The 26,339-nt window shown below is 45.2% G+C and overlaps 1 protein-coding gene across 2 annotated transcripts; it reads left to right on the top strand.

Annotated features, from left to right (window-relative positions):
- Positions 1–24,575, top strand: VDAC1 (voltage dependent anion channel 1). Of its 2 annotated transcripts, none has more exons than XM_059917077.1 (9): positions 1–114; positions 10,190–10,259; positions 10,962–11,011; positions 11,689–11,841; positions 11,936–11,988; positions 17,198–17,425; positions 20,796–20,946; positions 22,625–22,682; positions 23,627–24,575. In XM_059917077.1, the coding sequence occupies exons 2-9, from the start codon at positions 10,193–10,195 to the stop codon at positions 23,716–23,718; spliced, it is 852 nt and encodes a 283-aa protein (XP_059773060.1). In that variant the 5' UTR covers positions 1–114; positions 10,190–10,192; the 3' UTR covers positions 23,719–24,575. The 2 variants fall into 2 exon arrangements, with proteins under 2 accessions (XP_059773060.1, XP_059773059.1); XM_059917076.1 differs by having other exon boundaries at positions 2–114; positions 10,187–10,259.
- The last annotated feature ends 1,764 nt before the right edge of the window (positions 24,576–26,339 follow it).

Genomic DNA, 26,339 nt, shown 5'->3' with positions numbered 1-26,339 from the left:
GGTCTGCGCCGCCGCCGTCAGTGCCGCCCCGCCCTCGGCCCCGCTGCTTGCTCTGTTCCTCACGCTGCAGCCCCCGCCGTAGCCGCCGCGGAGCCCACTGCCACCGCTTCTGAGGTAGGCGCAGCGGAGAGGGGTCAGGCCCCTGACTGCGCCCCGAGTCGCGGGCCGGCCCCTGGGGAGTTGGGGGAGGAGATGGGATGGGGAGCGGGTGAGGGCGAGGGGCCCAGAGCCGGGCCGGGGCAGGGAGCGGGAGCGGCCCGCCAGGGCCTGGCGGGTCAGCGGCTGGCAGAGCAGGCCGCGCGGGGCGGGCGGGCGGCGAGCAGGCCCGGGCGAGGGAGCGGGTGGCCGGACATCCGGAGGCGCCTGCGGCTGGGAACCAAAGCCCGCGGGGACCTTCGGGCGGAAGGGCACGGGCCGCCGCGTGGAGGCCCGGCCCGCCGCAGGTCTAGGTGACCTTCCTTGGAGGCGATCTCTGGCCCTCGATCGCGCCAGTGCGGGTCGGGCAGGGACCCGGCCGCCACCTAAGCTCGCGGGGCTGGGCTCACGGACCTGTGCGGGCCACGCTGTCGCCTAGGGGATGAGCTCATGTGACGACCGTGGTCCCGCGCCCCCGGCCCTGCACGCCCTGTCGGGTCCACGCCCGAAGAAGCTGGCTCCCGGCACTGTCTGCGCCTGCCAGCACCTTCCGGGCGGAATGGGAGGCTGACAGTCGACTTAGGCCGCAGGGACCAGGGCCGGAGCTGGGGGCTGGGCAGAAGGTTAGGCCTTGGAAAAAGAGGTCCCGCGGGTAGTGATGTGGCCTTCTTGGCCTTAGGAGGGATTCCTGCCTGATTCGGTCGCTCATTCATTCACCAAATGCAGCGGTGCCTTCACAAAACTGCTTCCGAGCCCTTTGGATTTGAGGCACGCAGCATTAGTGATTTGTCCAAGGTCACACAGCCGGGAAGATACTAAGCCTCTGTTTTTTCATCTGTAGAATGGGAGCAATCATACCTCTCCTTCATTGGATTTTTGGGAAGAAAATGAGTTGATTAACGTCAAACATTCAGAACAGTGCCTGGTAGGGAGAAGGTCTGGGCAGAAACCTTGACAATTACCCTCGAGGCTTTTAGGGGAGGATCTAGCCCATCCCCTGCAGACTATTTTGCTCCACGTGGTGCTCTGGAAAGGGTTCAATAAAGGTGGCCTCTGTTATTTTAAACATTATTATTAAGCATTTGTGTGCCAGGCATTAACTTTCAGGGTAATTCAAAAAACCTTTAAGATTACAGACAGACAGGGTCAGGCTGGAGCAGAAAGTTGAATGTGGGTTCAGACCTGGGCTAAGCCTAGGCCTGTTCCACCTGAGGCCCCCAGCCCCTGGACCAGCCTCCCTTCTCCAGAGGAGATAGGGAAATGAACACCTCCTTTGCCTAATGTGCTGTAGGCAAGGGCAGGGCAGACTGCCCAGGGTGTGCCTTCTTTCCACCCCAGCTCTGGACTGAGTTCCTACAGGGTCAGGCTTAAGCCTTATACAACTTTGTTTTCAGTGCGTGGGGTGGTGCCACCTGGCAATACTAGGTACTTGAGAAGGGTCTGTGGGGGTGAATGTACTCTTGCTGACAGAAAGATAGTTTTCACCATTCCAGCATGTGGCTTATAGTAGGTGCTCATTAAATATTTGTGGGATTATTGAATGGGTATATGTAGTGGCTGCAGGCCCAGACCATAGTCCCTTGATCTTGGACATCCTTTTTGAGGGACACACATCTCATTCACTTTCAGAAAATCGCCTTGCCTAGCAGAGAGTCACAAATAACTAAAGGACTACAGCGGTGTGTACAGCCCTAGAGCAGTGAGAGGCAGAACTCTTTCCTAATTTGAAATAATTGCTTTGAACATGTTATCCTCATTCTGTGACTTTCCAAGTCCTTTGGGAAACTTGTTGAACTGGTGTTTCTGGGCTTGCGGGGCTGGGGGTGACACTGGTGAAGGGGATTCTCCTAAAGCCCTTGGGCCTGGTGCCTCTTCCCTCTCTGATGGTGAGGGGGTCAATGGCTTCTACTGGAGTTGTGCTGAATAAAGTGCTTGACCCTGGGTATGGGGGGCTGCTCTCGGTCAATTAGTTTATTTCTGCTATTCTATAGGCAGGGGCTGTTTGTAGACAAACAGAGGGGCTCAGGGGGACAATATAGTGAGGATTTGCCCTTGGGCCTCTGGCCCCACTGGACAGTAGGCACACGTGGACAACCACCTCCAAGCTGGTGGTCATGGGGAACATTCACCGCCACCTTTACCAGTAAGGTGCTCCCAAAGTCCATTTTGCCCTTGATGGGATTTCTCAAGGTGTGACGTCTTTGGTAAGAGAGAGGCATGTATGGCTGAGAGCCAGCCCAAGCCTGCAGGCAGCCCCTCAGGGTGCTCAGGGGCTCCCCTCTGGTTGCCACTGAGGAAAGGTGATCAGGTGATTAGCTGGGCCTGGGCACAATCCTCCATTTCACTGCCTGCTCTCAGAGGGGTGAGGGTAAGTGAGAATCTTAGCCCTTTACCCAGAACTCCGCTGGAAAGAGTCCTGGAGAGCAGATTGAGCTCATATAACACAGCTCTGACATGAGCCATAGGGTCTAGTTACAGGCCAAGTTACCTCCCTGTTCCTCAGTTTCTCCACTATAAGTATGATCATCATTATTACAGTCATTCTTTATTGAGGGCCTGCCCAGCACTCTCCTGGCTGGTTGACATATGTATTATGACGTTGAATCCACTGTCCTCCAAGCCCTGGGAGAGAGGTACTGTTGTTTCCATTTCACGGGTCAGGAGACTTGAGCACAGAGTGGTGAGGTAACGATCCCAAGGTCACACAGCTCAGCAGGAATGGGGTTGGGATTCAGGGCCTGGACTGGCTAGCTCCAGTGCTGATGCTTTCACACTGCAGTTGCCACTCCAAGGGGCCACTGTGAGGAGCTAATAGATTTGAGTGCCTTTTGAAAGGTAGAATTTGCTATTCAGAGTGGAACTGTTACTCTTTTACACTGACCAGAGGGAGCATGTGCATGGCTGGGTGTGGTCTAGCTGTCAGTGGACAGCAGTCAGTGGAGTTACCCTGTTTGTTGCGAGGACAGTGGCACAGGGTGTTTATCAGGAGAAGGGTCAGTTTTCCGTGGGATGAGGTAGGAGGCATTCTTCCAGGACCTGGCTGGACAATATTCAGCTAAACAATACCTCATTATGGTTGGGGAGAACTCTGGACCCTGTGGTTCAGGGTGACCTTTCAGCAACCTGCACAGCAGCTATAATTATGATAAGAAATATATAAAATGAAAATCTGTAATAAGTTCTATCTGTGTTTGTTACATATTTACTGGGTACCAGCCACTGTACTAAGTGCTTTGTACTAGCAATCTCATTCAGTCCTCAGAATGATGCTGAGTCAGGGACTCTTTTCCTGTACTGGAACTGAAGAAAAATGAGGGGCAGATAGGTTGTGACTTGCCCAAGATCTCATAACAAGAGAGTGGTGGAGTAGGATTGGAACTCAGGTCTGCTGGACTCCCGAGTCTACCTGCCCAAGCACTGTCTATTTTATCTCCACTGGGTCAAGCCAGGCAGCGAGCAGGAGCCCTAGGTGCATCTGGGATCCAGACCTTGGCATGCTGCCTGCCAGCCCAGGTCTTCTCCTCTTGATGGGTGGGTGCGCAGGCAGGGTGTCCCCAAGTCAGTGCGTTCTCTTGAGGCTTGTGGAAGGCTGTGCCGGTGGTGGCCCACCTCCCAGGGTGTTTTAAAATAGAAGCAATACCTGGAAAGCCCAGCTGCCCTGTGTGAGACATTCATGGAAGGGGGTGGGAGGACAGATGGCACTGAGCGGACAGACCTGCCAGAGTCTGGAGTGGGTCTGGAGGGGCAAACAAAGAATATCCAGAATAATGGGTTGTGGTTACACTACCACTTACTGAGCCCGGGCATTGGCTTTGCCAGCATCCTGGAGATCCAACCAGGGCCATTCTCCTGGGCTGCCACTTCTGGTGAGCGAGTGTGGGGTAGGGGTGTAGGGAGGCTCCTGACGGTGTTGGCCTCACATATTGGCTTTCGGAGCAGCTCTGGCCTCCTGCTGGGGAAGTTGCTTTTCCTGTTCTCCAGAGTTAGGAGTAGTTGCTTTTGCTCTAATCCCTGGCTGGTCTGATGCCCCTCTTATAGGCGGGCCCAGTTCTGCCCTGACAGACTGCCTAGAATGGTGTTAGAAATAGCAGAGCCAAAGGCTTTCCTACAATTCTCCCTTCCTACGGGGAACCCGAGATGGTGATGTTGAAGGCGATGACTGCTGTGTTGATTGGGGTCCTTGCAGGAGTCAGATGTACACTCCCATGGGTTAATTAAAGAAAGCATGATGAAGGGATCGTTTGCAAAGGTATGGGCAGAGTATGGGGGACCTGACAAGGGGTGTGGGCCCCTGGGTCCTTTAGAACAAGGAGGGGGTCCTTTGGCAGGAGCTGTGGCGTTGGGTAGAGGAAAGTCACTGCCCACCTGAGGACCGACAGGGAGGGAGCCTGGGGGATGAATACCCCAATTGCACTCTCCCATCTTCTGCTGGTGCCCCCTATTTGCTGAGCCCAACCCATAGCCCACTGAAAACAGTGCATAATGATCAGCTCTTGGGGCATAGAGCAGGATGGAGGAGGAAGGTGGATCTGGAGGGGCAAACAAAGAATATCCAGATTAATGGATTGTGGTTACACTACCACTTATTGAGTACTCACTGTGTGTCAGACATTTCTGCATGCTCTATCTATTTTCCTTACTTAATCCTTGCAGCCACAGTGGTAGAAAGGCACTATTGTTAGCCCCATTTTATAGATGAGCAAAATGAGACCCTAGGAGTATAAGTGGCTTGTCCAAAGTCACACAGCTAGAACCTCTGCCAGGCTCATAGCCCCTTCCATTCGTCATTGTGCCCTGCTACCTGGGTACTCGGATGGGTGGAGAAATGCCATGGCAGGGTGGCTCTTGGTGTTTAGGTCCTAGCCCAGTTATACCCTTGCTATTAAAAATGTTGTCTGTTGACCCACTGGGTGTTCCCTGTGTTCAGAAAACTTTTCTTCTCAACTGTTCCTGACTGAGCCGTTTGGACCCATGGCCACCCTGCTCTCTGTATCAGCCATTGCAATGGTTGTTGGCTTTCTGAGAGCACCGAGGCTCCCCTGCCTGGATCCTTCTGAGGGAGCTTCTGCAGAGAAAAGAACATGCTTCAAAGTGGGGGTTTTGGGGGGTGCTTGGTGCGGGGAACCAGCCCACTCTTCTCAGTGGCATCTGAGGGCTGCCCTGCCTGTGCGATAGGCAGTGAAAGGCAGAGGAAGGAAGGAGGCTTTTGAAAAAGTGCCTCAGGCGACTCTCATGCACACTGAAGTTAGGGAGCTCTGCCCTACTCCTACCTTCTGGGCAGGGTGGCCAAAGCCATCAATGGTCACCTGAAGGTAGAATGTGCCCCCCACAGGCCTTACCTGTTAACCCTGCCACCTCGGTGTGATTTGAATCTGTTCTTGGAACCAGTATAGACACGTTGATGGTTTTCCCTTCTGGCACCTCTGCTGCAGTAGCCTTTTGGAATGTGACTTGTGGCATCATGAATGCAGCGTGGCTTAATTTTGAACACATTCGTTAGGTTTTTAAATTTTCTGTCCTTAGTTTAAAAAAAAATTATCAAGTACACAAACAACTTAAGTGATTAAGTAAAATCAAAAATGAAAATCCTATTTTAACTTCACTGCTTTCCTAAACCCCCTTTCCTTTCTAGAAGCAGCTCCAAGGCAGCCACAGTTTACAGGTTAGCTCATGTCCTTCCCTTTCACGTGCTTTTCCATCCATTCACAAATGTGGAACATATAAAGATGCATGTGTAAAAAGGTTTTCCTCCAGTCACATGGAATTATTCATTTTCTGTGGCTTGCTCTTTTTCATTGAACTAGTATCATAGGTAGCTTTCTATGCCACCACGTAGAAATCCACCTCATTCTTTTTGATTACCACATGGTATTCCTTAGTTTGCAAGCACCTTAATTTTTATTCATTTGTCTCCCTATTGGTGGACATTTAGGTTGCTTCTGGGTTTTGTGTTAAAAATAACCCTGCAGTGAGCATCCTCCTGTATACATCTTTGGGTGCCTTGGGTGCCACTGTGAGTGTGTTCCTAGCAGTAGAATTGCCGCTAGAGTTACTGCGTGTTCACTTAGGCACTGCCCACCAATGGGCTCCTCAGGGGCTGTACTGTACATAGTATTCCTACTTGGGGAGAATGGGAGTGATCATTTTCCACGCCAACAGTAGATATTGTCATTTACATTTTTGCGAATCCATTGGTTGAGTGAGCTGCCCAAACACAGATGTGTCAGCCTTTCTAATGTGGCTCTCTGAGGCCCTTTTAATAAAGTCCATGCTTGGTTCTGATGTCAGAAGTGGCAGTACTCTCTTCTGAAGGCGCTTGGTTGGTCTCCTCAGCTTGAGTTCAGCTCTCCTTAGGCCATTGTGGCGGTGGGGCATGCTAGTTGTGCGTCTCCCCCCCCATCCCTGGTGGTGCCGCAGTTTCCCTGTAGAGGGAGCTCCTGCCTACTGGTTACATTGTCATTTGCTTAGTCCCTATTGTCGGATACTAAGTTTCCTTTTTTTTTCTACTGTAAAAATACTTTGATGCTCACTGCACATTTACTTATTAAACAGACAGTGCTGTCAGAATACCCTGCTTCATGCTCAGCCTCTAGAAGCTGAGTTTCTTCTTTTTTTTTCCTTTTTTATTGAGGTAAATTGGTTTATAACATTGTGTTTCATGTATACAACCTTATATCTCTACTTCTGTGTGCACTACAGTGTGCTCACCACCAAAAATTTAGTTTCCATCCATCACTATATCAATCCCTTTACCCATTCCCACCCCTCCCCTCCTTTTCCTTTCTGGTAACCACTACTCTGTTCTCTGTATCTATGTGTTTGTTTTGGTTTGTTCATTTATTTTGTTTTTTGTTTTTTTATATTCCATATATGAGTGAAATCACAGGGAATTTGTCTTCTCCGTCTGATTTATTTCATTTAGCATAATACCCTCAAGGTCCATCCATGTTGTCACAAATGGTCAGATTTCATCTTTTTTTTTTAATGGCTGAGTAGTATTCCAGTGTGTGTGTGTTTGTGTGTGTGTGTGCGCATTATCCAGTATTATCCATTATCCATTCATTATCCATTCATTCGTTGGTGGTCTCTTAGGTTGTTTCCATTTTTTGGCTATTGTAAATAATGCTGTGACGAGCATAGGAGTTCACATGTCTTTGTGAATTAGTGTTTTCATATTCTTTAGATAAATACCCAGAAGTGGAATTGCTGGCTCATATGATAGTTCTAGTCTTAATTTTTTGAAGAATACTGTTTTCCGTAGTGGCTATACCAGTTTACATTCTCACCAACAGCGTATGAGGCTTCCCTTTTCTGAAGACACGTGGGGTGGATGCTGCAGAGACAGATGGGGAGTGAGTTGGAGCTGATCAAGGTGGCGGAAGGGGCCAGGACCAGGGTTCAGTCTCCAGGTCAGTGCAGGCAGGGTGTTAAGTGAGAAAGCAGAATGCTGAATTCTCTCCCCATCTAGTCCTGGCCTGAGAAAGCATGGATGGCAATCATTGTGTTTACATTAAAATTGTTTTTGAAGCAGGTGCTGAGAACTGTGCTGGGTGCTGTTTGCAGTTGTAGGAAAGCTGAGCTTCTCAGAGAGGCAGAGCTGCTTCAGTCCTGTCAGATAAGTGCAGCAGGAGACGAGAGGTGGGGAAAGACGAAGACTCCATGAAAAGCAAAAGGGGAAGCTACAGCCACACAGCCTTTGGTGAAGGGGAGTCAGCGTCTTGCCCCCCTTGGTGGGTGTTCCCTCAGGGCCAGGAGCGGGTTTGGCTCCACTCAGCTCGTGGCTCCTGTGCATCTTCCCTGCCAGCCGCTGCGCTGGGGATGCAATTAGAGCCTGGCCTTATGTGAGCTCCCTTTGCCATCCCACCTCCCTTGTCCTTGCATGGTAATCTCCTCAGTGGCCACTTTAGGGTGATTTTTGCTGTGGGTGGAGTGTGTTTTGACAGGTGGCTTTGCTTTTCAGTTTTGGGGATTAGGGATAAGCAGGGGCATTTGGGGAGCATTAAATGACGAGCGTTCTGACTTTTTCCTGAGGAATGGACCAGTCCAGACGTGAAAGCCACGTGTGCCTGGTGAGGCGGGTCCTGGAGCCAGGGGAGGGTACTCGGGAAGGCCCTGACCTCTGAGGTACAGGAGGTCTTAGCTGACCCGGAGATATTGCCACTGGACTGCTCTCCCTGTCACCCGGCTGGGGCTGAGTTTGTGGCCCAGCTGGGAAGGGGACAGCACTGAAGAGGGGTGTTCTGTCCACTGATAACTGTTAGCAATTGGTGTGTGTGTGGAGAATGTCCTGGGCCCTTTGCTGAGATGTTTTGCACATTTCCTTGGGGCTCTGTTACCTCAGCCTTCAGTCCAGGGTTGTTTCATTGCTTCTCCTGGGAGGGGCCCGGGCCCATCTGTGGCTGGGGCGTGTGCCTAAGGCAGGGGGTATTTCTGGAGGACCTGGTGGATGGTTTCCTGGTTTGTCCCTGGGGTGGGTGTGCCTATGGGGTTCATTTGGGGTGGAAGGGGAGAGGGGAGGGAGCCTTGAAAGAGCCAGTGGGAGCAGCCTGAAATGGTTCTTCCACCGTGTTCTTTATGCCCTGATCCTAATGGGGACTGAGTTGCTCATGGTTCCAGCCTGATCATGTGTGAGAAATACAATAATAACAGCAACAAAAATAGGATCGCGTAAACAGCTTACTGGGCTGCTCCTCTCTGCTCTGACACAAAAGGGAGCTGGGACAGAATTAGCAAAACCTCTGAAAAAAGTAAAATAGGACCAGGACCACAGTTTTATAATTTAAAATTGTGGAAGTTTATAGTTTTTTAACATTATACTCATTGGTTTTTTGGGCTCCCCGCAATGTCTTTGAAGTTGAGGCTTTGGTCAGGATGCAACTTCCAGTTGTGATATTGTTCCCCTGAGATCACTTGCACCACTTTTCACTGGGTTCCCATTTAACCAGGAATATGCCCTGTGGGTGTTAATTTGTGTGACTACATTTATATGTGACTTTAGGTGAGGTGTATGCAGTTTGGTAATTTAAGTATACTGTATTTAAAATGGATGGAACCATCCTCGGGTTAATTGAATTTCTGGCTAATTGAGGCTAACAATTTTAGATGGAGAAGATGCAGAAGATGGTGCTTTCTCGCATTCCCCTCTCCTCCTGGGTGCAGCACAGAGTGTGTGCCGTCCGGATTCGGGTTTTAATTCTGTGTACACAATGTGTCAGTGCAGAGCCTCCCAGCAGCGCAGTGTGGTCCTTAGGGCAAGGACTATTTGAAGTTCTTGCCTTCCTTGAACAGCGAGGTGTTTAATAAATGCTTGTTGACTGACTTAGTGATGTGCATCAATCCCAAGTAGTACTTTGATAGTTGGTTTTAAAAGTAAAGTCACATTGAAGCTCAATAGGTGTTTATTTGAATTAAATTTGGGGGGGATGTGGTTGCATTTCCTTCCATGTGAAGAATTGCCTAGTTAGGTAGGTAGGTTTTACTGTTTTCTCTATGAGGAATATGATACTCTAAAAGTGGGTTCCTGTAGAATGCAAAAGTTTTGTGAAAAGTTGGGTCCATTCTGACACATAGTAGGTACTCCATAAATATTTGTTGAATGAATGAAATCAGAACTGTATAGAAAATATGTTGCCATGAAAAGCTCTGATTTCTCTTCAGTGTATTTAATGCCCTAGCAGTCGATATTTTGTAAGAAGATGTGTTTTATTGGCAAGAGTCCTGCAGTTCAGTAAAGTAGCTGGCTTATGGGACTGTGTCTGTGCCAATGAATTCATTTAGCAAATATTGACTGACTCCTACTGTATTCTGGGCCTGTGCTCAGTCCTGGGGATGCCTAGGAGAAGAGGTCCAAAGTCAGGCTGGTCTGCTGTCAATAAAAACTTACGGGGTGTTTCAAGCTCTGGCCACAGAAAGAAGCAGGAGATAGCACAGGCTCCTTTGTCCACACCTGGGGGAATAAGGTACCTGGAACTCAGTGCTGATGATTTTTATTGGTGGAAAACTAGTATCCATAATTACCAATGTGTTTATTCTGGTGGTTCTTTTATTATAGCAGAAGATGGCTGTGCCTCCCACGTATGCTGATCTTGGCAAATCTGCCAGGGATGTCTTTACCAAGGGCTATGGTGAGTGCTGCATGGAGTGGCCTTTCAGCTCAGAAACTGGGTTGGCATGTTTGGTATTTCACCCCTTACAGTTTGAGAGACTTGGGTCAGTCAGCTCTCAGAAACTTCATGTCAGGGAAAAAAGATAAGCCTTCCATGGCTAGTGAAGCAGTTTTGGTTGTGCACCCAGTACGGGTAGGCTTGTGAATTGCTGCAGACAAGTGGACATTCTTGTTTCCTCTCCTAGGCGGGAGCAGGTCTGTGGATGCTGCTGCAGTGGAGTGCGGCTTCTCAATTTAGAGCTCGTCCTTAGGCATGTGCTCACGCTGTCGTGCACCCTTTTCTCAGACTCCACTGGGCGTGCAGGTGGGGCCTGTGTCTGTTCTGCCTGCCACTGTTCCATGGCAGCCGGGCTCCACACACAGAGAGGCAGGCAGCAGTGGAGACCGGTGCCCTCTGCGCTCATCTCATTTTTATTGATTTATTTTTCGCTGCATTGTGTCTTAGTTGTGGTGCGAGGGGCTTAGTTGCCCCGCAGCATGTGGGATCTTAGTTCCCCCACCAGGGATCGAACTCTCATCCCTTGAATTGGAAGGTGGATTCTTTACCACTGGACCACCAGGGAAGTCCCTCATCTCATTTTTAAACAACCTAAGGGAGGCAGAGGTGCTGCTCTTGAGTTAGTTATTTAACGTATTAACAGTTACCATGTTCTTTCTTTAGGGTTTGGCTTAATAAAACTTGATTTGAAAACAAAATCTGAGAATGGACTGGTAAGTTGTCTGCCTGTATGGAGCATGGGTATTTATTGTAGATCAATAAATAACAAATAACTTCCGTCTGGGTGGCAAACAAAGGGACTTTTCTGATTGCGGCAGCTTGTGGTTGTCACATTCATTGCATCCTCTGTGGCATGGGTGGTCCAGGGGAACCATGTGACTAGGTCCCCAATTCAGCAGCTGTTAATACTCATAGGAATATGGGGCAGGCCTCAGTTTTATTTTTCCTCATGTTTCTTATTTCAAAATTGACCTGTGTTCCATACCACATAATTATTGAAAAAAACCCCCAAATCTTAGTAAGCCCTTTTAGATTGTGAATTGTTGGAAGGAAGAAGTTTTGGGTAGAATTACTGCAATGTCAGCTTTAGCTCAAAGCTTTTTCTCTGTATGAGCCTGGAGGTAGGACAGAAGGAGAATTGCCTTCCTGTCTAGACTAAAGAGTTACAGGGGAGGAAGGAAACTTTCTCCTGATAAAGAATTCCCTGAAAGAGTCCTTTAATTAGCAGACTCCATCTGTACTTCAGATATCTAACTGAACTATAGAATGAGCTTTTGCACCCACGCATTCAGGGTCTCACCTCTTGCATAAAGGAAAGTACAGTCCATTTAGGGGTGGAGCAATGCAGAATGAAGTGCTGGCATGCAGGCTGTGACTGTCTTCTTTAAAGGAATTTACAAGCTCAGGTTCAGCCAACACCGAGACCACCAAAGTGACGGGCAGTCTGGAAACCAAGTACAGATGGACCGAATATGGTCTGACGTTTACGGAGAAATGGAACACTGACAACACACTAGGCACGGAGATTACTGTGGAAGATCAGGTAATGGTCACCTGTGAAAAGACACAGTTTTATTAAGTGACATTGGCCACCTGTCTTGTGACTAAACCTGTTGGTGAATTTCTTTTCTGTTCAGCTTGCACATGGCCTGAAGCTGACCTTCGATTCATCCTTCTCACCAAACACTGGGTAAGAATATCATCTGTTTTCTCCATAAGGACCTTTAGTGGTGCTTTATAGTAAGATTTAAGATTCATTCTGTGCTGTTTGTTGTTGTTCTCCTGGCCTCAGCTGTGGAGGCTGCAGGATTTCTGGTCCAGTAATGCTCCATTCCATGTGAGTGAGGCTGCTGGTAATGTAAGTGGCCAAGGCTCTAGGGCAGCAGGCAGTGTTTGGAAGCAAGGGCTGTTTGTCACTGTTGCCAGCCCCATTTTTCATGCTGGAGGGCCTTTTCCCCAGCTTCCTACTTAGGGACACTGAGAGTGTGTGGGCTTAATTGCAAGGTGGCTCCTGAGACTGCACTTTCCTGCTTTAGGCCCTCCAGCCACAGACAGATTAGGCTTGCTGGTTATTGGGCACATCAGGAGGCAAGAGGGCATGTTGATCTGCCTCAGCTCCTGGTGCTTTTCAAAGTGGCTAGAGGGAGTCAGTCTCTTCTAGAACACACTGTTGTTTTTTTCCACTCAGAGCAGTGGGTCTCCTAGGCCTGGGAAGGTTGTTTTGCACACTGATGACAACGCCAAGGGCATGTATTGAATTTCATTTCTTAGTTTTTTTAGTTTTTAAAAATTGTGGGGACTTCCCTGGCAGTCAGTCCAGTGGTTAAAACTCTACACTCCCAGTGCAGGGGGCACAGGTTCAACCCCTGGTGGGGGAAGATCCTGCATGCTGTGTGGTGTGGCCAAAAATAAAATTTGCGGTAGAATACACATAAAATTTACCATCTCAACCATCTTTGAGTCTTTATTTTTCATGACTCTGACACTTTCAAAGATGATTGGCCAGTTTTTTTGTAGAATCCTTTGATTTGGATTTGTCTGATGTTTTCTCATGGTTAAACTCAGGTTATTTATTTTTGATAGCTGTAGATAGGATGTTGTGTTCTGTCCATCTTGGAACATGACATCAGGGGGTATATATCAATGTGTCTCATTACTGGTGACGTTACTTCGGTCACTTGATTAAAGTGGCGTTTGCCGGATTTCTCTGTAAAGGTACTTTTTTTCTCTTTATAATTAACAAGTATCTTGTGGGGAGATGCTTTGAGACCATGCAAATATTCTAATTTTTATACTTTGACTCACAAATATTAGCATCCATTGGTGATTCTTGCTTGCAACAATTATGTTTGGCAAATGGTGAATTTCTTTCTTTTTTTTCTTTTTAATTTATTTTTTTATATGTTATTTATTTTTGGCCATGTTGGGTCTTCGTTGCTGCACGCAGGCTTTTTCTAGTTGCGACGAGTCGGGGGGCTTATTGAGGTGGCTTCTCGTTGCGGAGCACGGGCTCTAGGTGCGCAGGCTTCAGTAGTTGCAGCACGTGGGCTTCAGTAGTTGTGGCATGCGGGCTCCGTAGTTGTGGCTCACGGGCTCTAGAGCGCAGGCTCAGTAGTTGTGGTGCACGGGCTTAGTTGCTCTGTGGCATGTGGGATCTTCCTGGACCAGAGCTCGAACCCGTGTCTGCTGCCTTGGCAGGCGGATTGTTAACCTCTGCGCCACCAGGGAAGTCCCCCAAATGGTGAATTTCTATTCCCATCATTCCTTCTACATTTATTAATTGGGATTTTACTGAAAGGAAGAGCTCTTCCTTCTCCACCTTTTATTTATTTGATCAGTTATCTGTATCAGTATGGATTCTTGGACATTTATTTTATTCTATGGATTGTAATCCATTACTATATTTTGTTACTCATATGTCCCAGATATGGCCATTGGGAGCCTTCAAGTTGACATCCTGTGTGCTTTTGACAAGCCCCTGTCATTTTTTTGGAGCACTTCTTCAGAAAGTGTACTTGTTCTTCCCTAGTCCTGCTATCAGCTATTTCTCTGAGGAGCCTTTGTTCCTTTTATTGAAGAATGGAGTTTAGAAACTAAGACTGTGGGCACAAGATATACTCATTGCTACTGGGTATTTGAGGAAAGTTTTGATGACTCGATGGAGATTGGAAATGAAAGCTGGCTTTCCAAAGTGTCTGAGGGGTACAGCCTGGGAAGGTATCCTGGCTTCCTTTAAGGAGCTAAGCATATACCACATTTGGATGAAGCTGCAGACAGACCTCATCAGGGGACTGGCACCCACACTGAGTACCTGCTACAGATAAAGCCAGCTTGTTAACCACAGATTAAGAGTATACCTCTCTCAGGTGCTGTCAAATTAGCACCATTATTTAAATAGCTTTAAAAAATTCCAATAATATTTGAAAGAGGAAAAGCTCCAAAGGCATAGAATGCTGCCTTAGAGCCAAGCCTGGAGAGAAACCTAGTCACTGCCCCACCAGTGCCCGTTCCCTGGGGACCTGGTGCCTCTGGCCAGAATCCAGTGGGGTGGCGTGTGGAGGCACTGTGTAACTGTCCAGTGTGGCTTGTGCACACCACTGGTCAGAGGCCCTGGTACAGGTGTCACATTTTGTGTCAGCAGCAGCATTTTACCCAGTGGTTAAAAGATGCCTGATTTTTACATGTCTTGATTTCCGCCCTTTCTAAATGTCAGCTTCTGAGCAGCTGTTTTTTTCATCAATCATCCTACCCTGCTTGGTGCCAACTGGATAATTGGTCATAACCCAGGTTTCTTCTTCTAAAGAGCTGGCAGACCAAAATAGGTTTATTTTAAGTTTTTCTTATAGTTAGTTTGTCACTCCTTTCCTTCAAAGCTTGCAAAAATGCACAGAAGCAACTTGAACAGAAGTTGTGAGTTTCATTGTCACTAGGGAAGGGTGTTAACTTTATTTTCACCTATGACCTCTGAAACTCCGACTTATTGGAACTTGGAGTGTATTAAATTTTTTATTATGGAAAATTTCAAACGAATTTTGAACGAATGCAGAAAAGTATATTATACCTTCATCATGTTCTCATCACCCAGCTTTAATAATTATTAACCCATGGCCAATCATGTTTTATTTATACATCCATAATCAACCCTTCCCACCCTCAGATTATTTTGAAGTAAATAACAGATATCACATACTTTCATCTGTATATATTTTCATATGTATCTTTAAATAAGTTTCCTTTTAAAAAAAAAGCATAACCACAGTATCATTACATTGTGAAAACTAATCATAATTTCTTAATATCGTCAAGCCTAGTCTCTTCAAATTTACATGATTTCATGAAAATTTTTTAGAGAATCAAAAATTGTCCATGCAAAATTGTAAAAATTGGTTCATATGGCTCCTAAATCTTCGTTTTTAGGTTCCTCTTCTGTTTTTTTTCCCCTTGCAATTTATTTGTTAAAACTAGATCATTTGTCTTCTAGAATTATATATAGAGTAAATTTTGCTGTTTGCATTCTGTGGTGTTGTTTAACTTGTTCCCCTGTCCCCCACATTTCCCGTTAATTGCTAAGTCTAGAGGCTTCATCACATTTAGATTCCATTTTGGGGGGTGCCGAAATCTGCTTCCATAGGGATGCGCACAGAAGGCCTGGTTTTCTCTTTGTGTGTTAGTGCCATTCATGATCTACTCATAAGGGGTTACAAATTGGTGATAATTCCACCTTTTTCTTTCTTTCTTCATTTTTAGCTGGAATATTTCTATAAAGAGAAACTTATCAAATCTTTGTTTATCTTGAGATATAGTTAGTATAGGAAAGGTGGGATACATGTTTGATTCCTTTTTTATTTACTCTTTTCAAAATAACAACTTGATTCTCTAGTCCCTAAAGATGACCAATGTGTGTGTGTCTTGAGTGTCATTATGAGTTCATAGATTTAAACATTTGATGTGCTTCAGTCGCTGCTGATATTATTCTTGATGCTTATATTGTCTCATATTTGAAGCCCTTGGGAGCCTGTTGTTTTAAAAAATATATTTACATATTTATTTATTTGGCTGTGCTGGGTCTTAGTTGCGGCATGCGGGATCTTTTAGTTGCAGCGTGCAGGCTCTTAGTTGTGACATGTGGGATCTAGTTCCCTGAACAGGAATCGAACCTGGGCCCCCTGCATTGGGAGCATGGAGTCTTAACCGCTGGACCACCAGGGAAGTCCCTGTGGGAGGCTCTTCATCTTAGCTTTCAAGTCCTTTTGCTCCAACCTCAAAGTCTTTGATAGCTTTGATAGATGCTTCAAGCTCGTCTTGCACCTTTCCTGCCCCAACCTGTAATCTGCAATTTTCTGAGGAGTGCTGGTTCCTTTTAGGAGGGAATGGTATTTAGGGCCCCCAGTTTGGGTGCTGGGGATGAAGCTTTAATCTCAGTGTGAATGAAGCTGGGCTGGACAGGGCTATGTGGTCCTTGAACCTTGAAGCATATCTGGTTTCTCCTGTGGTCTCTGCTGAGAATGTTTCTTGCTGTGGAAGATGTCCATTTTGCAGTTGAATGACAGAAACAATCAGGTGAAAATAGTCTAAATTATATTTGATAGATGTGATCTTGTCTCTAATGCTGACTTTTGGTAAAAGGCATTGTGATAATATATTTGCAGGTGACATGACTCACTTGCCTTTCCTGAGAAATGTTGGGTCTTGAGTAATAGTCAAGGGAGGCGCTATCTGGCTGTGTACGCAAATCTGGGATCAGCAGACTAGACCTGGGATCTTGTCCAGTCCACCAGGGCTTCCGGGCTCCCTATGACTGCAGGGCCCCAGGTTCTACCTCACTATCCAGTTCTCTGAAATATATACTCATTGGGATCTCATGGATACTGAATTAAAAGCTGTCTAACTGTTGTATTTACTTAGAAGGGATTTAGTATATGTTTCTTTACTAAGTGAGCCACAAAGTAAGAAGGTGACCATCTCATTAAAAGCTGCTGTTTAGATAGCTGCCTTCATGACAGATGTATCTTTTCCACAGACTTGGAAAATAGCAAAGATGCATCTGTTTCATAAGTACATGGTGGTGCTCTGCGTAATGAATGCCTGTGTAGGCCACTACATTAAGCACAGGGAGAGGATAGTAAAAATTACTTAGCGCTTCTTTTTCCAGCTTTTCTTGCCTGTGTTCTCACTTTATTATGGTGGTGTTTCTTCATTATTCTGGATTCCAGTTGAAGAGAGGTTGTGTTCTGCCCATTGTGGCACAGAAGTTGCTTAAGGCAGATCTGGGGCCCTGACTTTGCCTTCCTACCCCCCTATTCAAACGGGGATTATTATTTTTTTAAATTTGTGTCTCTTGGCATGCTTGTCGCAAGATGAGTTAGCTTCTGATTTTAATACAATTTCTTTTCCTCCAGGAAAAAAAATGCTAAAATCAAGACAGGGTACAAGCGGGAACATATCAACCTGGGCTGTGACGTGGATTTCGACATTGCCGGGCCTTCCATCCGGGGTGCTCTGGTGCTGGGTTACGAGGGCTGGCTGGCTGGCTACCAGATGAATTTTGAGACCGCGAAGTCTCGAGTGACCCAGAGCAACTTTGCAGTTGGCTACAAGACTGATGAGTTCCAGCTTCACACTAATGTGTAAGTGTATGTGAGTGTGTGCGGTCGGGGGATTGTTTACCATGATTTTTTTCTAAGCTCAATTTTTAATCACTGGGAAGTGAGTTTGTTGGAACCAGATGAGCCAAATGGCCTGCTAGTATTGTTCTTGTTTCCCACCTACCCGTTTCCTGAAGTGATGTAGGTTCTTCCTATTCTGTGAACAGTAAATGTTGTCCCTGGTACACACAGAATGGCTGATCACTTACGACAAGGGCATGATGTCAGTCCACAGGAGTGTCCCTTCCCTGCAGCTTTATGGACATTGGAGGGCCTTTCGTTTTAGTTAACAAAATGGGGGTGGGGAGGTGTAGCTCTCTTTCTCTGTATACTGCCTGAGGACCAGCTTGCTGTGCTTTAATGAAATGTAGGCATGGGAGCCAAATTAGGAGTTGATTATCTCAGTTAAATACTGAGTGTGTTCTCTGCATGGCAGAACATTTAAAAGTTTATTAACTGGACAGTATCATGAAGGGAAGAGGAAATTACAGGGTAGGTAAGAGAGAGCCCTTTGTAATCAAACTTGAGGGTTGAAGCAGAGTGCTGATTTAGATTTAAGGGAGACAAATTTCATCCATGAAATCTCTGTAGACATGAAGAACTAATGCATGGTGCAAGCTGGGTACAAATTTACCAAATTTCTCTCTTTCCACTAGAGGTCACTAAAGAAGTGACTTTTAAAATTTAGAGACAAGTAAATGGTATTTGGGTCTAAACTAGTAACATTTCTATAATAAAAATTTTTGAGGAATTTTTATAATTAATAAATTAATATAAGACATTAATATAATAAATTAATAAAATTTGAGTCTTTTAAAACTAAAAAAATCACAAGAAAACTATGGAGATGGACAGCCCGGTGGTCGGGGGAGGGGAACAGGGAGGGTGTCACTTTGAAGGGGTGGCACAGGGGAGTTTGGTAGTGGGACTGTTCTGTATCCTGGCCACACGAGTCTTTGTATTAAAATTCATAGAAATGTATACTGAAAAAGGTCAAAAAAGATATGTAAATTTAAAAAAGGTAACATGCAAAAAAGCCATAGGAAAAATATCACATGCATAGAAGTGTTTTTTAATTGAGAATTTTGGCTGACATGGAGAGTGCTTCCTTGGTTTGGAATTGGGAACTTGCACCAGTTCCAGGAAGAGCAGTGACTTTTAGCTGTTTTACTTACCTGAGTTTCAAGATTTTTAATAAGTGGACATGGTTTATTTTTGGAACTGGCATGGAAACAGCTGACACAGCTAATCTGGGTTGCCCTGGTCTTGCAGAGGCCCAGGTGTGGAACAGATGTTCTCTGTGCTTCATGTAGATGACTTTTTAAAAAAAATTAATTAATGTATTTATTTATTAATTTTTGGCTGCGTTGGGTCTTCGTTGCTGTGCGTGGGCTTTCTCTAGTTGGGGCAAGCGGGAGCTACTCTTCGTTGCGGTGCGCGGGCTTCTCATTGCAGCGGCTTCTCTTGTGGCGGAGCACGGGCTCTAGGTGCGTGGGCTTCAGTAGTTGTGGCACGTGGGCTCCGGTAGTTGTGGCTCACGGGCTCTAGAGCGCAGGCTCAGTAGTTGTGGTGCACGGGCTTAGTTTCTCCGCGGCATGTGGGATCTTCCTGGACCAGGGCTAAAACCCGTCTCCCCTGCATTGGCAGGTGGATTCTTGACCACTGCGCCACCAGGAAGCCCTAGATGATTTTTTTTACGAGTTCCTTTATGGTTTTAAGAGTTCAGTACAGGAAGGCAGTGTTGCTGGTTTTAGAATGTATTGAAAAATCTAATGTTTAAACACATTTAAGCCCAAGGAAATTTCCCCATTTGAGTTATACCACAGTCACTCAAAAATCTATTATTTTTGACAAGCTGCTGTTTTGTAGCATGCTCAGACTTTCTGAAGAAGTCAGGATTCTCTGTGAATCAGGTGGTATCTATGCTCTTCCTGTACTTTCTGGAAGCACAGTGTCCGTCTGGCTGAATTTCAGGGGAAAACTTAATAATTTAGAATGTATTTAATGAGCATCTACTTTAGAGAGAGTGTATTAGTGAAGAGCAGAGTTTGCAATGAAACAGCAACAATTTATTCATGGGTTAGTGAGTTCTAAGCTCTTTGCTGGATTCCAAAGCATATGGGACCTGCTTTAATAGTTTCCAGTGCTATTTCCACTGGAGACACCCAAAATGATGAGGCAGAACTTTGACATTGTTTTTTTTTTTTTTAATTTCTTTATTTTATTTATTTATTTTTGGCTGCATTGGATCTTCGTTGCTGCACGCTGTCTTTCTCTAGTTGCGGTGAGGGGGGGCTACTCTTTGTTGCGGTGCGCGTGCTTCTCATTGCGGTGGCTTCTCTTGTTGCAGAGCACGGGCTCTAGGCGCGTGGGCTTCAGTAGTTGTGGCACACGGGCTCAGTAGTTGTGGCTCGCGGGCTCTAGAGCGCAGGCTCAGTAGTTGTGGCGCGTGGGCTTAGTTGCTCCGCGGCATGTGGGATCTTCCTGGACCAGGGCTCGAACCCATGTCCCCTGCATTGGCAGGTGGATTCTTAACCACTGCGCCACCAGGGAAGCCCCCTGACGTTGTATTTTTATGTTAAAAATGTTAGGGTGGGGAAGGGGATATTCCCAGAGGCTGCGGTCAATACGGTGTGTTTGGAAGACAGGAAGGAGTTTGGCTTGCTGGGTTTCATTCCATTTTTGAAAGACAGAAACATTTTGTAATGTAGCAAGTTGCTCCTTTTCAAATCTCACCAGGACCATAGATGTTGCAGCATGGGTCAATAGTATGCATAGGCCAATGAGCCTGAATAATAGGTTAAGCTCTCTTGTAATTGCTGTTCCTCCTAGGGCCTGGGTCAGTTCTGGCTGTGCACCCTCAGCAGTGGATGCAGCTGCTGGTGCTAAGGGTTATAAGCTGCCTTCTGAGGAACATGAGTGGCCCAGACTTTCTTGCCATTTCTGGCTTTTGTTCTCTCTTTCCGTTTTTATAATAGAACATTTATAAAAGTAATAACCTTAGCAGCAGAAGAAAGAGATCACTCACAATCCAGAATCCCAGTGCCCTAGTTACTGCTTTTATTTTAAAGATTAATGTGGAAGCAAACTTCAAGTTCCATGCAGCCTGAGTAGTTGACTGAGCTGCCTCTGGGTGTTCCCAGTGATGGTTGAGATAGCCTTTCCCTTCCTCTGAACCTTCCTGACCCTGGTGTCTGTGCCATTCCTATCAGGCTTGCCGTAATTTGGTGCCTGTTTTGTGATCAGTTGAGTCCATTTACAACATGCTTGTCCTCTGTTAGACTTGGTCAGCTCTGCCCAGCTCAGGTCGCCTTCCTGGGCTGCTTGGCATCGGTGCTGTGCTTATTTGCAGAAATGATGGGACAGAGTTTGGTGGCTCCATTTATCAGAAGGTGAATAAGAAGTTGGAGACTGCTGTTAATCTGGCCTGGACAGCAGGAAACAGTAACACTCGCTTCGGAATAGCAGCCAAGTACCAGATCGACCCTGACGCCTGCTTCTCGGTGGGTACCTGTGGAATCATGTATCTCTGAGACCTTACCCTGACCCTTAGGTTGGAATCCTTTTGGACTGATGGAGTTCCATGCTTTGGCTAGAGATCTTCTCACTGTGAAAGGGTTCACAATGAGTAAAACGATCATAGTAATAGTATGTACTATGGCTGCCAGGTACTGTATTGAGACCATTATATGTGGATTACTGTATTTAATTCTTATACAGCCCATTTGAGATAGGTGCCTTTTTTTTTTTTTTTTTAATTATCCCATCCATGTTTTCACAAATGAGGAACTGAAAGCTTAGAGTGGTTGAGTAACTTGCCCAAGTGTAGGCAGGTGGTAGGTGCTGGGCTTTGTGTTTGACCCAGGCTGCCTTGCTGTGGAGCCTCCTTCTCTAACCAGTCCCTGGTCCATGCTGCAGACTGTAAAGGGGGTTACCTTGAGCCTGAAGGTTTTAAATGTTCCTTTCCCCCTCAGTTTTCATTCTCTTGCCCAGCTCCTGTACTGCACATTAAGAAATCAGGCCCGGCATTGGGTGGTTGGCATCTTATTTTGCAGACCCTGTAGCATAGCTAATGGACCCTTGCGTTGCTGCACAGTTTTTGCATTAAGTCTTGTTGAGCTCATCTCTGTTGTCACAGGGCACTGCCGGTTGTATCCTTTTTGGGGTGGAATGAGGAAATCTCATGTTGCAGGATGGTTTCTGGGCTGACTTGTGTAATTTACAGACAGCCTATTTTAAGTTTCCTGAAATAGGAACTGAATTTGGCTTCCTTAATGTTAGGCACTTTAAAACAAAGGAAAAGGGACCTTATTATTTGGAGGGCATGGGCAAAACTGAACATCTAGATGGGGCACTGACTGCCTGGAGGCCTACCTTCCTGTTTTCTCCTGTGGGAGATGCTGGGTCTAAAAACAGCATGTGAGCAGGAAAACACACACCCTGGTAGCTCTAGCTTTCGCCAGGACTCGGTGTTCTCACAGCTTGAGCTTGCTCTGCTCCTGACCTCTCCTTATTTCCCCAGAAAGGGGTCAGGGAGAGGCCCAGATTTCCCTACAACTCAGGCAGAAGAATAAGGGCAAAATTATTATCGACTCAACTGCTTTACTAATTATTAATCAGCATTCACTAAGTGCTGAGATTTAAGTATTTGGCTAGGTTATTGTTTTGCTCCAAAAATTCAGGCTTGTCAGTGCCAAATTTTTTTGATTTTTGCTTCTCTTTTTCATGAATAAAAAATTCGAACAATGTTCTGCCATTTTAAAAAACGCTTCAAAACCCCATCTGACATTTGGTCTGTTTTTCTTTATCCCAACAAATACAAGAAAGTCTTTTATGTCTCTGGCCATAAATAAAGGTGTCCTCACCTGTTATAACTTAAAAATACAGACCTACTATGTATAAATGGAATTGGGCACACATACTGTAAGGAATCAAATGTAAATAATAACTTCCTTTTACTTGAAAATTGTGTTGTTTCTTTGCGTTACCCTTCTGAGACCTAGTTCCTAAATTTGATATATTTCATATTGAATTTAATGAATCCTATAAACAAAGTGGTCATGAAAAAAGAGAATTTGATACTGAAGTCCAGAGTTGGTTGATTAAAAAGCTCTTATTCAGTTTGGAGACAGAAGCGTGAAGTATTTAACATTTTCACTCTCTTATCTTTCCCTTGACTAGGCTAAAGTGAACAATTCCAGCCTGATAGGGTTAGGATATACTCAGACCCTAAAGCCAGGTATGTGTTGGTTGTGTGAAATTAGTTCACAATGGCACATTTTGTGCCATTAAAAAAGATGTGGTGCTGGTTTGCTGCTTTATGTTATTGCTTATAAAATGACTGTGTAGTACATTGTAAATGAGTGTATATAAAGTTTTATAGTTGATTGTTTGTAAAGGAGTGCAGAGTCATTATAAAACGGTTGGTGAATAGGAGAAGTAGTAAGTAGGAGAAAAAAGGCCAAGGCTAACATGTATTACATTTTTGGTTATTTTCTTCCATTCTTTTTCCCAGTGTGTGCCTAATGCTTGATACTTATTTCCAGCAGGTTCTTAAAACCAGCCTATAAGTCACCCCCATTGTAAAACTGGTTTGTAGGTTTCCTCTGCACAGTTAGCCAGGCCAGTCCATAGTATGTTACAGCTACAGGAAATAATACCACCTTGGGGTTAGTTTGGTCAAACTGGGGCTTTGAATGCTGGAAATCTAAGATTACATGATGGCAGAAATTTCTAGAGAAAATAGCATTCAGTCGTGTGCGTGTGTGTTTGCATTTGTGTGCGTGCTGTGATTGGGAGTGTAAGACCGTGGAGTCTGATTCATGGTTGGGGTTTCGTTTCAAGGGGCTTTTGCTAAAGAAGTTTTCTGCATGGTGCTGATTATAGATTTTGTAGCGGGGATGATGAGAGGATGAAGGAAAGTGGATTTGGGTGAGCCGTGGAATAATCATTATTGTTGTACACGCTCATCCTAGGCTACTAGCCATGAGTCGGGTGGTGCTGAGTAGCAGGGATTGAAGGGCCGTGTGGTTTTGCTGCTGCTGATCACACTCAGCTGCAACAGGTTCTGAATCGGGTGTGGTGTCACCAGTGTGCTTCAGCGATCCTCCATTTGCTAACCTTTCTTCTCTTTTCTTTCCTCCCTCTCTCCTCCTTTCCTCTCCCTGACTTCTCCCCCTGCAGGTATCAAACTGACACTGTCAGCTCTGCTGGATGGCAAGAATGTCAACGCTGGTGGCCACAAGCTTGGTCTAGGACTGGAGTTTCAAGCATAAATGAATACTGTACAATCGTTTAATTTTAAACTATTTTGCAGCATAGCTACCTTCAGAATTTAGTGTACCTTTTAATGTTGTATGTCTGGGATGCAAGTATCGCTAAATATCATGTTAGACTTCCAGGTTAAAGATGATTCAGCTTTAGGGTGTTACCCTTTCAGAGGTACAGAAGAAACCCAATTTCAAAAAAGGTCCTTTCAGCTGTAGACTTGAGGGGGAGCTTGCTGGCCCCTCTAGAGACGTCAGGGTTCTTTTTTACCTAGAAGTGGCTGCAAGTGGAAGTTGATAATCTGCAGGCACTTTGTAATTTGTAAATTCGTATTGAGTAAATGAATGAAATTGTGACTTCCTGAGAATTGAACCTTGGTTTCCTACCCTGATTGAGGAGAGGCTGTTTGATGGTGTATACAAACTCATCTGAAAGGGACTTTTTTAGGCAGGGACTTTTTCCACCCCAATCCATCACCTCTTTTACACCAAAAGTAGTCTGCAGGGCGTGGTAGCTGTTTCTTTTGTGCCATTTTGGGGTGGAGAAGGTGGATGTGATGAAGCCAATAATTCAGGACTTAACTGTGTTTTTTCTCATGTTGTGTTTTTTTTGCCCTTGCACCAGAGTATGAAATAGCTTCTAAGAGCTCCAGCTGCAAGCTGGGAAGAGTCTCTGTGACTGTAATCACATGGTGACAACACTCAGAATCTAAATTGAACTTCTGTTGTATTCTCGCCACTCAGTTTATTTTTTAGCAGTTTAATGGGTACATTTTAGAGTCTTCCATTTTGTGTGGAATTAGTTCCTCCCCTTCAAATGCTGTAATTAACATCACTTAAAATAAAACTTGAATAAAATATTGAAACCTTATCCTTCTTTTGTTGTCTTTATTAATAGAAGTGTAAACAAACAGGGCATATGTTTGGTCTTGTTCTTTGGCCCCTTGGTGTGGCTCTGTGTGTGTGTGTGTGTGTGTGTGTGTGTGATATTTTTAGTTTTCTATTGCTGCATAACAAATTACCACAGATTTAGTGACTTAAAACAACACTTAATTATTTCACAGGTCTGTCGGTCTGAAGTCCAAGCACCAGGTGCCTGGGCTCTCTTAAGTTTCTCACGGTGCTGAAATTAGGATGTCAGCTGGACTGTGTTCTCATCTGAAGTTTGGGGTCCTCTTCCAGGCTCATATGGTTGTGGCAGAATTCACTTACTTGTAGTTGTAAGATAGCGGTTTCTGTTTCCTTGCTGGCCATCAGCTAGGGGCAACTTTCAGCAAATAGAGGCCACCTGCATTCCTTGCCATGTGGTGTCCTCCATCTTCAGAGCTGGAACAGAAAAATTTCACTGTCAAATCCTTCCCTACTTCAAGTCCTCCAGAAGAGCCCGAACACCTTTATAATTTAAAAAAAAATTTGTTTTTAAACTTAAGCTATAATTGGCCTATAGCATTATATTAGTTTCAGGTGTACAACATAATGATTTGATGTTTGTATATATTGTGAAATGATCACCACAATAAGCCCAGTTAACATCCATCACTACAGAATTGTTTTTTTCTTGGGATAAGAACTTTTAAGATCTACTCTCTTTGCAACTTTCAAATATATAACACAGTACAATTAATTATGGTCACCATGCTGTACATTACATCCCCATAACTTATTTATTTTATAAGCATTCCAGTCCTTTTAAGGGCTCACCTGATTAGGTCAGGTCCACTGAGGATAATCTCCCATTAAAGTCAACTGTCCACACATCGTAACCTAATCACAGGAGTAATATCCCATCATATTCACAGATTCCTCCCACACTCAAGGGCAGGGGATCATATAAAGGCATGGGTCATTGGATATGGTTTCAGAATTCTGCTATATATAAAAAAATAACGGATTTCAAACGTTTACGAAGTATCAATAGAATAGTAACAACTCTGCATATACATTATCCAGCTTCATCAAATGTAGACATTTTTTTCTATTCAATGATAAATATTTTTAGGCAGAATTCCTTTTTATGGATGTTTGGAAGTGACAATTCCCAACAGGTATCAGATTTACTTATAGCATTTTGTGTAACTGGTCACCCCAAACCTGCTGGCCTCAGTATTTGTTATACTGTCTTCATCAGGTTCATAAGGACCCACAGCTATTTCAAAGTTCACTTTATTAAATGTGTCCAGAGATTTTGGTGCATAATGGTTGTTGGGTACATCCAGTCAGAAGCCAGGTGCAGTATTGGTATTTTGAAATGTACAAAGGGCCCTCTGAGGGAATATTTTCCTCCCATTTACATATTTCCTGGTTGTTGCATGTAGCATGTCAGAGTATTGTGCAAAATGCCTTGAGTTCATGATATCTCACTAGTAAGAGAATTGAAATAATCTGGTATGGGGCCAAAGGAACAAAGTGGACAAAGAAGAGAGGATTGAAGGTGTGTTTATTACAGGAAAAAGGCCTGACTAAGTCTGAATCTCCCAACATGCAGAAGCTAGAACTGAGAGGCTTATTCGTTAAACTGAGTGATGGTTTCTGTACTCACAGACGGAAAGCTCCAGGGGAACTTGGGAGGACTTTGTACCCTGGCTACCCTGGAAGTTTTGCAATAAGTGCACCATTCAGTCTATCTGGGC

This window comes from Balaenoptera ricei, chromosome 3 (genome assembly GCF_028023285.1).
Source record: "Balaenoptera ricei isolate mBalRic1 chromosome 3, mBalRic1.hap2, whole genome shotgun sequence".
NCBI lineage: Eukaryota > Metazoa > Chordata > Mammalia > Artiodactyla > Balaenopteridae > Balaenoptera > Balaenoptera ricei.
This window is presented reverse-complemented; position numbering and strand designations above follow the sequence as displayed.

What these genes read in the sequence shown, in the direction of transcription:
- VDAC1 (XM_059917077.1), top strand. Translation starts at nt 10,193, where the DNA reads ATGGCTGTGCCTCCCACGTATGCTGATCTTGGCAAATCTGCCAGGGAT. An exon ending in ACCCTGACGCCTGCTTCTCG is followed by an intron (nt 20,947 to 22,624) that starts GTGGGTACCTGT and finishes TCCCTTGACTAG; the next exon opens with GCTAAAGTGAACAATTCCAG. An exon ending in TACTCAGACCCTAAAGCCAG is followed by an intron (nt 22,683 to 23,626) that starts GTATGTGTTGGT and finishes CTCCCCCTGCAG; the next exon opens with GTATCAAACTGACACTGTCA.